General features: G+C 30.0%; 1 protein-coding gene across 1 annotated transcript; it reads left to right on the top strand.

The window, feature by feature from the left end:
• Positions 1–3,874: 3,874 nt before the first annotated feature.
• On the top strand, positions 3,875–10,515 carry LOC143056562 (uncharacterized). Its single transcript, XM_076229664.1, has 5 exons — positions 3,875–3,957; positions 4,509–4,616; positions 5,067–5,129; positions 7,024–7,077; positions 8,026–10,515. The coding sequence occupies exons 2-5, from the start codon at positions 4,512–4,514 to the stop codon at positions 8,317–8,319; spliced, it is 516 nt and encodes a 171-aa protein (XP_076085779.1). The 5' UTR covers positions 3,875–3,957; positions 4,509–4,511; the 3' UTR covers positions 8,320–10,515.
• Positions 10,516–11,474: the final 959 nt, after the last annotated feature.

The raw sequence follows: 11,474 nt of genomic DNA, 5'->3' as shown, positions 1-11,474 counted from the left end.
ATCATAGCTGTATTTTGTCACCTGCCTGGTTTTGTTTATATTCATTTATTGTATTTCATCAGCAAACCCGGAAATAAGCTTTTTTCGCTCTCAGATTTTGATCTGTATTGAACATTTATCCACATTTCAGTTTATGGCTGCCACTGTTTGTGGTTTTGTCAGTCAGATATGTTTTACATGTTTCTTTTTGGCAATTTTTAACATTAAGCTAGCGGTTGAACAAAATAAACATCACTGTAAAAAATAATAAAGAAGAAAATACGTTTTGTGATTGTTTTGGAATATTATTTGCTCCTAAAATTATGGAAAATTAATGTAGGGCCTTTGTCATTGGGAATGTGTCTGAATACCGTACCTTGTGGAAGTCTTGAAATATACATGTGTTACTGATGTGCTTCATTTGTAAAGTTTATCTCTTTATACCCAAAAGAGGGAAAAAAGATACCCGAGGACAGTCAAACTTATAAATCGAAAATAAACTTACAACGCCATGAAAATGAAATGAAAGATTTAACCTTATATCTCACCTCTTTGAAGACATTTGTTCTGACCAGCAGCTCACAAAAAGCAAGCATATATCTGTTTTTATTTTCACGAAAACAGTTATCCGCTTGGATGTATAATACATCTGGTAAAAATGAATTCTGCAAAAGAAAGATGAAATTTTATGCTATTTTTTATTTATAAATGACTTACTCTACATAAAAAAAAATGGTGCACCCCCAAATATTTTGTTCAGATGTATCATGTCTAATAGGTAACCTTAGTCAGCCATTCAAGAAACATAATGTTTATTTCAATCATGACAGAAGTAATGTTTTGTCCCAACTCTGAATTAACTTACAACTAAGTCATTTGAAATCTGAAGGATATGAAAATGTTATCAATTCATTTGCAATTCAAACCGAATTTCCTTTTATCTACATCAAAGAGTATCTTTCATAAAATAATGATAACAATTTAGCTTACCATATGAACACTTGTGAAGTAAATTTCCTTTAGCAAAGTATTCAGGACCATGTTGGAATCATGTTTGTATTCATTTATATCCACATATGTAGCAAAGCGATTCAAACCGTGGTTAATTATGCCTTGAACATGTGTTTGAAGAAGATTAGCAGCATCAATTGCCTACAAAATAAATTTTATGAGTATATATTGACATTAATTCAATATTAATTGATAAAACTTATGTTTCTTTTAAACTTAAAGAAGTATTATAAACATTTAATGATCTTATACCTTTGTTTGATAACTGATATTTAATGATGGTTCAATGCAAATGTGATTTGTACCTTTATATTGATATAAATAATAATGAAATATGTCATTAATACAGTATTAACTCTGGCTCCCATAGTCTGAATAACATTTTTAACAAGAGTGCAAACACTGAAATGAAATCCATGAAATTGAGGACAAGATCAGATAACCAAACTGGAAATACATGTACACCATACAATAATATGCTTTAGATCATATACCTATTGCAAATAGTATCTACAAGACAAAATTAACCAGGAAAACTAATTATGAATCATGAAAATGAGGTCATAACCAGATGAACCCTGCCAGACAGACATGTACACCTTACAATTATTACATGCTTTATACATTAAATGACCTATTGCATAGAGTGTTTAAGAAACAAATTTGATGAGGAAAACTTAAGATTGACCAATTGCAAAGAGATCATGGCCAGATAATAATTTCCAGACAGACATACACCACTTACAATCATTCCACACACCAAATATAGTTGACTTATTGCATGATTGCTTATAGTATTAGAAAAATATACCAAAAACAACAAACTTAACATTGATCAATGAACTGTAAAATTGAGGTCAAGGTAAAATAAAAAAAAAATGATTGACATGTACATGGTATAATATTTTAATATATAAAAAATCATAGACCTTTAGAATTCAGTTTAATCAGCAAGACCAAAACACAAAAATTTAGCTTTAACAACTGAACCATGAACATGAGGTCAAAGTCAGATGATACCTGCTGGTTAGACACATATACCTTACAATCATTCATTACACCAAAAATAGTAGACCTTATAGTATCTGAGATATGAACTTGACCATAAAAACTTAACCTTCACTGATCCATGAAATGTGGTCAACTCTTCAAGGGAAAATTGAAAACAGAGAGAAATTGAATACTTAAAATCTTAGCTTTTTTCATGTAGTCACTGCACCATGAAAAGGAAATCAAAGACAATGGACATATAAAAGACCGACAATATAACATAAGTCATCTATATGAAAAGTAAGAAGGATCCAGGTCTTTTACCTTAATATATTAAGATTTTTTAAATTTAGTTAACGCCACCAGATCACTATCTCTATGTTCAGCTTCTCAAACAGAGCCCACAGGCTCAACTAAGAAAAAATCTGTCCAGCCATTCTTAAAAGTCTAATTTGCATGTATTACTACCTAACTAGAATGCCTCTATTTAAAAAAAAGTAATGTAAATAACTCTATCTTTCTTCAAATCTCAATTAGACATACCTTAGATCGCCTTCCTGTGAAATGTGGAAGATTGGTTTTAGCTGGAAAAAATAATTAAGCATTAGACAATTGTTTTAGAGAGAATAACTAAAGCTAAAGGAATCAACAGCTAAGTGATTTAACAAGTCAAAATTAGTCAAATAGTGTTTTTAAAGTCTTATATAATGCACAATCAATTTTAGTACCTACATGTAGAAGAGAACTGATAAAAACATTTGAATATTTCAAAGTATTACATAAATAATCAGAAATTTTACAGTAAAACAGTGATAAAAATAATAAATCAATGTTGTAATCAGTTTCCTTTCTCAAGGTTATTTAGTTGGTTTGTGAAGTTTCATTTAAATGTACCAGTTCATAGATTAAAAATCAAATAGATTAATAGTAAAGGGGAACAAATATAAAATAAAATTATTATTATTACGACTGAAAAATAGAAGGAACAAGCATTCTGACAGTTTTGCATGGCAAAATATAGATCCCTATATATATATATGGTAAAAAATGCCTATACATTTGTACTGGAAAAGAGTGCTAACTTGTTCCAACTTTTGTCATGGTGTAAACTTTATAGAAAATATAACAAAAACCCACTTCTATTTATCTTACTTAGGTGCGGTATGTCTGTTCAAAGGATAGAAATTTCTAAGAAACCAGAATTTTAATAAATGTCAACCGTTTTTTTCTTCTGAAAGAATTAGCACATGAAGGTATATATATTGAATTTCCAAGTTGAAAAATACAAATATATATAAATTATTCGTCAAAAATTTAATGATTGATCAAAACTGTATTGTATGCCCTCAAACTATATCCTTTTCACTTGTAATTCAAATTTACCAAAATTTCCAATGTAATCACAAACTTAACTACCCGTACGAAATTATAAGGCGTATTACGCCTGGAAATAAGGCGTAAACCAGGCGTAAGTGGTAGTTACGTGTCTAGATCCAAGCGTAAGGGAGCAGGAAACGTAAATTTGTAGTCCTTACGGGCGTAGAAAAAAAGCAGGAAACCTGGCGTAAATTAAAATAAGCAAGGCGTAAATTGAAATAAGCAAGGCGTAAATTTTCTTACGGGCGTAAAACTGTTGGTATGGCGTAAATAGAAATACCCATAATGCTTTGTTTAAAGGATCATGGGATTTTTTTTTCAAAATTTGGCTCTTTGGTTTTAGTTTGCAAGAGTTGGACACATGGCAGCTTCATATATTCAGGGATAATTTGCTTATCCACTTGTGGCAGGGACCATTGGCCTCACTTTTATTAAATATTGTCATCTCAAGATATTTAGCTATTTTATATGTATAGGGTTTGAAGAATCAATGACTAGTGAAATGTTACAATACTTATTTTTTTATTTCAGAAATTAGTAGTAGGGCAATACTCAACAGTGTCAGTTCATGAATATGGAAGGAAGTTAAAGAGATTTCAGGTACATGTAATCACATCCTTAGAAATTATTTCATAGAACACTTTGTTTGTACCATGCACACCAAATTGATTGTTCATTCTATCCATAACTGTTGAAATGAAATAGCTTAAAGAAAAGCTTAAAGATATTTTTTAAGCAAGTAAAATTATTTTATAAACAATTAAAAATCAACACAAGAAAATATATTCATAATAGCAATCAAATACAAAAAATAATCTATTGACGTAGATAATCATAACTACTATATACATTGGTATGATAAAGTTTTACTGGCATAAACAGTATGGATATTGTTTAATTAAAACCTCTGATTCTTTGTTTGCTTTTGGATCAAACTAGACAGGAGCTCTTTGGATATACTTAAGATCCTTTTAGTTTGATCCGCTCTTCAACATTCGTATTAGTTTTGGATATTCAAATACATTTTGGCCCTGCACAACTGAAGAGATATATTTGATAAAATTTGCATCTGGTGCATCAAAATTGGTACCTTTTATTATTTGTTATGTTTATTACAATGTCTTTTTCTGCCGTTTTATTCATTTATTTAGGATATGATTAATGATAAAGATCAAGAGATAAATTGTTTGAAGGTGCAAGTCAATGAAGCTGAAAACGCCACTAATAGAGCAAGATCTATGTTGAAAGATACAAATAAGGTATTAGTTAAGTGTGCAATAAGAGATATTGCTTAAGTTTTGTTACAGTTTTTCATATTGTTTTAAGATAGGTTTTTCACACTATTTTCCTGTTTGAAGCCAATGCCATGGCTTAATATTATTCACATACATTTTCAACATCAACACCATCGGATAAGGGTTTTTTTTTTTTTAAATATTTTACAAATTATCTTTGTTGAGTTCTAAATAACAAACTGTCTTAAGCACTAGACGTTCAAAACATATTTAATATTTAGTAATTTATCCTTATACATCCTAGTCTTTCTGACCATCTGCCATTACTATAAAAAGTAAATGATTGACAATGAGACCCCTATGGATAAAAGACCAATTGGTATGTGTAAGCAAATTAGGGTCTTGGTATGGCCATTAATTATTAACAGACTTGTATGGTATATCTAAATTTAAAGGGCCCTTGTTCTTTTACAGAGAAAACCTTTGTCTACAGAAACATTGACCACAGAAAGCCTTAGTTGTGCCTCTACCAATAAGGTTTGTTTTAAAAATACAAGTGAACAGTGTGTTTTTAACTGACACTACATTTGATGTTAAAGGTATTTGTGATAGTGTTTACAAGAAAAAAAATTGCAGAAAAATGTCATCAATATTTGAGATAAAAATTGTTATATCATTCATATGGTTTATGTATTTGTAGATTTCAGTAATAAAAAACAAAATTGTAATAAATCAGGGGCCGTGTCAATGAAAGTATCCTAGGATATGTCCTAAGATAGGTCTTAGGACATTATTTAGGGTGGTCTTAGGTTGTGTCTGAGACATGTCTTAGGATGTAAATCAAAGTTGTCTTAGGACAGTCCTAACTACAATGGTCCTAGGACCATCCTAACACATTTATTTGATTGTAAAAATATGTAGAGATTTCTATGTCATAGATTTAATGGTATTTTAGTATCTACTCTTAAATGGAAACAATTAACGCAAAATATAAGTTAAAGGTTAAACGTAATACTTTCAAATACGTTATTAAATATGATTAAAAATGATAAAATATATAAATGAATTGAATACGAAAACAAAAGTAAATAGTCACAAAACTTTGTTATACGTTATATTCCTGCTGCAATTTTAGTACATAAACTAGTTTTGTACTTAGGTCCACTCTATTTCATTACATGTATAGAATCAGGATTAGTTAAAAAAAGAAGTCAACTTTTTCTCATATATGAATTAATATTGCACCGTTTTGGTTAGATGCAAAAAAAGTTGCTTATAATGATAGTATTTTTAAGGCTTCAAAATAAACAGCACAAAATAACTTAATGTATTGAATCTTTAACAAATATTGAAAATATTTTGATTTATTAATTCAATTATAATAACAGTATGATAGTTTAATATTGTATTAGTATTTTTAGTATTGAGTTTGTGCTATATTTGTTGTTTTTATTACGTTTTAGGACATTGTAACCTTTAGGACTATCCTAAGACACCTATTTGTATATCCTAACTTTAGGACCAAATTTAGGACCTATCTTATTTTAGGAGACTTTCGTTAACTTGAATTAGGACTAAGACGTGTCCTAAGACCATCCTAAGACATGTTCTAGTCCTAGGACAGCTTTGTTGACAGGGCCCCAGACATTGTAAAAGGTTGTTTTTGTCAGATAGCATTTGTATTTTGCCAACTCTAAAGAGTGATGAGAGTCCACAACCCTTCCCTATTTAATGCTTCCTTATCATAGAGCTTTTAAATATAAGAATTGAAGTTATCAAGCAAGAAATAATCAATCACTATAGACAAAGTGCTGCATAATATATTCAAGTAAGAGTTGTTTATAAAATTACTATTAAAATCATAACATTAAACCCTTGATCAGAGGCGGATTTAGGGCGGGGGGCAGGTGGCCCGCCCACCCCCCTTTTTGGGAAAAAATTTAGTTGCTTATATAGGGACTCACTGAAGAATTACTGCAGCGGGGCCCCTCTTAGGCAGTCAGTGGGCCCCTACTTATGATAATTTCTGGTTCTGCCACTGTTGATTGATCAATGAAACATCAATATCCCAGATATAATAATATAGGGTTATTGCATGAATTTTGGGGAATATTGTCCTGAATAGAATTTTTTATTGCATGCGCTTTCATGAGGGTTAATATTTCCCCAATATTCATGCAATAACCCTTTTATTGTATAGCAATATAATATTTTAATCAAAAATTGATTTAAACTAAGATTTTGTTGTTTATAACGTCATGCATTTTGGAGACTTATTGCACTAGTGCAATATTGGAATTTATTGCACGTTAACTTTTGGTTACTTTTTGTGTAAAATATTATATTGCTATGCAATAAAAGAAGTAATAAGACTTAATCTTTATATAACTCCAAAAAATTGAATTTAACTTTTTAATTATATTTTTTTTAGAAACCAAGACAAGCTGAAGTTGAAGTTGGAGATGGCAGTCAGGATTTAGAGCCGGTTAGTATTGTTTTCTTTGTTCTAAGCTTCTTTTCTCTCTTATTAGATGTAAAACAAGAACTCACAATTAGCGCTATAGGAAACTTTAATCTAACAATTGCACCATGTTCTGCTAGAGATAGATTCTATGGGGTTACATGTATGGACATATTGATAAATACATCACCTTATTAGATTCAAATTGTTTGCTTTGAAATAATATTCAAATACTACTCACTGGATATATATACTCTGAGATTTTTATTTTGAAAGAGAAAGAAATATACAATAGTCCTAAAAAGGAAGAAATTAATGTCTTTTGCTAAGGTATCAGATGTAAATTCAGTGTTTATGGTTCAACCATGTATTAAGGACACTATTATATGATATGAAGGTAATGAATACTAAATGTCTATTGTATACTTATTGACTGGGAATGAGTGGAATAGTAAGTGTATTGTCCCGAGGAGCACCTATTGTCCTGATGTGGAGCCGAGGTCAATAGTTGTATCCGAGGGACAATATACTTACTATTCCACAAATATCCAGTCAGTAAGTGTTTTATTATATCGAAAAAGACAACAGACAGTAAATGGCGGTGAAAATAAACTATCGTAATATTTAAAAGAAGAAACCTAACCATAACATTTACTTCATAGACATGTTCAAATGCTAAGGCTACGTCTTGCACTGGTGTCAACCCTATACTAGATATATTAGGTAAAACACGACGTTGTTACTCCCGCGTTATTTTCAAAATCCTCCAATCGCTTAGCTACATTTAAAATTGCACGAAATATAATGACGCTTGTGGTCAAATAGTTTCACCCAGGTCCAATAGTTGGAAACTTTTTACCGGTCCAATAGTTCAAGGCTTGTAATTTTCAAAATAGTGAAAATATTGTGTACTTATTTTATATAGAAAATGATAACCGAGGAATAATAAATGGATATATATTACTTTTCCAGGTGACAGTTGCAGTCGTAGAATATAACAACTTGACTGTTTATTTAGGAACAATTAAGGAAAAGACTATGACATTTGCTGAAGCAAAACTTGGGAAGCTGAACCACCAGCTGTCCAAGAAGAAGATTTCAGATTCATCCCTTCAGTTGGACAATAATGATGTTCTCGAAATAGATGAAAACTATTTGATTTCAAAATTTGAAGGACATGTAAAAAATGGAAAAATATTGTTATCTGAGGAGCAGAAATTATCAATTTGTAATTCAAGTACAAATTATCTCGATAAAAAAATATAATTGAACACTCTAAATAACTTTTAAATTATGCTTCAATAATAGCTCAAAGACACACTGTCATTATGAAAGAACTGGGAATTTTGTAAATATGGTGTACAAATTGTAATTTAATGATCAATTTTTTCCCCTGCATTATCAGTGGTTTTTGATATTGGGCACATGGGTGTAACTTGATGATGACATGTGGCATACCATAGAAGTTGACATCTGACATTGACCCTCATAGAAAAAAAGTCTTTTAGAATCTCTACCCCCAAACATCTATGTTCTCGCATGCTATCACAAGATCACATCAATTTTACCCTTGAGTAAATTCCCAGGGTTATGTCTGCTCTTTATTCAATCTATTTTTGTTATCCTTCAATCATACAGATCATCACCCTAAATTTTATATTTTATTCAAATCTTTGTTAAAATATGTCTAGTTTGCCACAATTTTTATTATTTATATATTAGGGGTCCAGTCTTACACCCTTCAAAATTATTAAAAATATGCAAAACTCATATTTTTCAACTCCTGAAGATTCTTTACTGCCAATATATAACTTTGTTGTTGTTGCACCATAGAGTTTTGTTTATGTATAATATTGCTCATTCTTGATTTATATTAAAAAGATATTTGTAAAACTCTGGAGGATTCATAGACTTAAGCATTGCAATAGAAGGATGACACAATAAACTTTAGGATTCATTCTCTGCAATAGCATAATAGGAGAAGGGGGCAATTAACTGGAGGATCAATAGTCTGCAACAGCACAATATGAAAGGGGGACTGAATGATTTATATACTATAACAGGGAAATAGGAGGCTGGGTGTAATACAAAAAAGTATTCTTAAACTGAAACAGGGAATAGAAGAATTTCATTACATATGAATGCAAAAAAGGCAATAGTTCAGAGAAAATAATTCAGATTAAATACACTTAAATTTAAGGGAAATATTTCTTGTGGTCAATGAAAGTTGCAGCCAATTAATATCCGACAATACATGTAAAACTGTAAAATGCAATGCCTTTCTGTAATAAAGGTGATAATTTCTTCCAAACAGTGCTGGAAATTGTTCTCATTTATTTTCTTTTGGCTATTTTTTATGAATTTCTTAAGAAATTTCTTTCAAGACGTGATAGAGCATTTAAATAAAAGGAAGTTGAATAACATTTCATACTTAGACAATTTTATTTTTAGCTAAATTAAATAAGAGAAAATGCAGCAGTGGAAAGATTATCTTTTTTTAAATTTAAGGAAAATTTCTTACTTTTGTAAACGTAATTGGAAGAAATTTCTTCCAAGGAGTAACTTTAAATGAATTGAACTATCTGTGTTGAACAAATGAACAATAATTTATAACATATTACATATTTCTATATTTGTTGGAACAAATTTTGAATAATTTGATGATACTTTTTTTTTAACAAAATAAACTTATTTTTTCCATATGGCTGTAAATGTTTTCCTAAAATTATCAGTGGCAAATTGTAGTAGAAAAAAAAAAATAAAAATCTAAGGGCTGTAAAGTGTAAATACTTGGAAGAAATTTCTTCCAACCAGTATCAGTGACAAAAAATTATCATAACAAAATAAAATGATTTTTTTTTCTTGTGGCTGTAAATACTTGGAAGAAATTTCTTCCAACCAGTATCAGTGACAAAAATTTATTAGAACAAAATAAAATGATTTTTTTTTCTTGTGGCTGTAAATACTTGGAAGAAATTTCTTCCAACCAGTATCAGTGACAAAAAATTATTAGAACAAAATAAAATGATTTTTTTTTCTTGTGCCTGTAATTACATGGAAGAAATTTCTTCCAACCAGTATCAGTGACAAAAAATTATTAGAACAAAATAAAATGATTTTTTTTCTTGTACCTGTAATTACTTGGAAGAAATTTCTTCCAACCAGTATCAGTGACAAAAAATTATTAGAACAAAATGAAATGATTTTTTTTCTTGTGGCTGTAAATACTTGGAAGAAATTTCTTCCAAGGAGGAACATCAAATGAAGTGAACTATCTGTGTTGAACAAATTGAAAATAATTTGTAAATATATTATGTTTCTATATTTGTTAGAAGAAATTTCTTCCAACTTGAGAGAGGATACAAAATGAAGTTAGCAGCTGAGTTTATTAACTATTATTGTATACTCTATTGAAAACGAAATAATGTTTTTAATTTGTTGGAAGAAATTTCTTCCAAAGAGACGGGAATTTTTTATGAACAAAATGTATGGAATAAATTATTGCTTTCCATTTTATTAATTTAAAGGTTACTGTTTCTTCATTTCATTGTGATTGAAATGTTTTGTAAAATATGAATGTAAATTTAATATATATATCCAATAAAATTGTCATATTAATGGTGTTATTTTTCCATGTGTTACCTTTGCCATAGAAGAAATTTCTTCTAACACTTTTTTTTTTACAAAAAATACCTATCAAAAGCAGAGTTTTAAAATATGAATTTGCAAAATTCGGTATATTCACCAGAACAGCAAATTTCGACCTCTAAAAAGGACATTCTTGGATTTTCCTTTTTTATTTTGGGCTCTCTTTATGGTTCATTTTTCCAAATATGGTCCGTTTTGGGGCATTATTTATTCAAAAACTTGTGGCCCGATTGAGACAATGAGGCAACTATATACATATACACCATAGCTCATACATATACGGGTTATATTCTTCTCACATATTTTATGATGTCATGATACTCAACCCCTAACGGGAGGGATTGTGCTTGATATTCATATGATTAGGACATAATCGTTCAATCAGTTTAATTGCGGGGTGGAGCAGGCATGTCAGTAACTGCTAGTATTCCTTTGTTATTTTATATATCATTGTCATTTTGTTAAGTTTCATTTGTTACCTATTCTGATATGCAGACACGGACTTCTTTTAAACTGAGTGTTACTGTCGGTATTGCTGTGTGGTTTTTTTTATCTGTATAGGCTACAGGTATAAAAGGAGAGTTGAGAACTCACAAAGCATGTTTAACTTCGCCGCATTTTTGTGCCTGTCCAAGGTCATGAGCCTCTGGCCTTTGTTGTTTGTTGATCTTGTATGATTTTTAATTTTAGTTACTTTTTCTTGTATATACTTATATATTATTTGTATATACTGGATAGATAAAGGAAGATGTGGTATGAGTGCAAATGAGACA

The sequence above is a fragment of the Mytilus galloprovincialis genome, chromosome 13 (assembly GCF_965363235.1).
Source record: "Mytilus galloprovincialis chromosome 13, xbMytGall1.hap1.1, whole genome shotgun sequence".
Taxonomy (NCBI): domain Eukaryota; kingdom Metazoa; phylum Mollusca; class Bivalvia; order Mytilida; family Mytilidae; genus Mytilus; species Mytilus galloprovincialis.
The sequence above is the reverse complement of the archived record's forward strand: the minus strand, read 5'-3'. Positions and strand labels throughout refer to the sequence as shown.

Bases quoted from the DNA above. Each gene is read 5' to 3' on its own strand.
- LOC143056562 (XM_076229664.1), top strand. From the start codon at position 4,512: ATGATTAATGATAAAGATCAAGAGATAAATTGTTTGAAGGTGCAAGTC. The intron at 4,617-5,066 runs GTATTAGTTAAG...GTTCTTTTACAG, and splicing joins TGTTGAAAGATACAAATAAG to AGAAAACCTTTGTCTACAGA. The intron at 5,130-7,023 runs GTTTGTTTTAAA...TATTTTTTTTAG, and splicing joins GTTGTGCCTCTACCAATAAG to AAACCAAGACAAGCTGAAGT.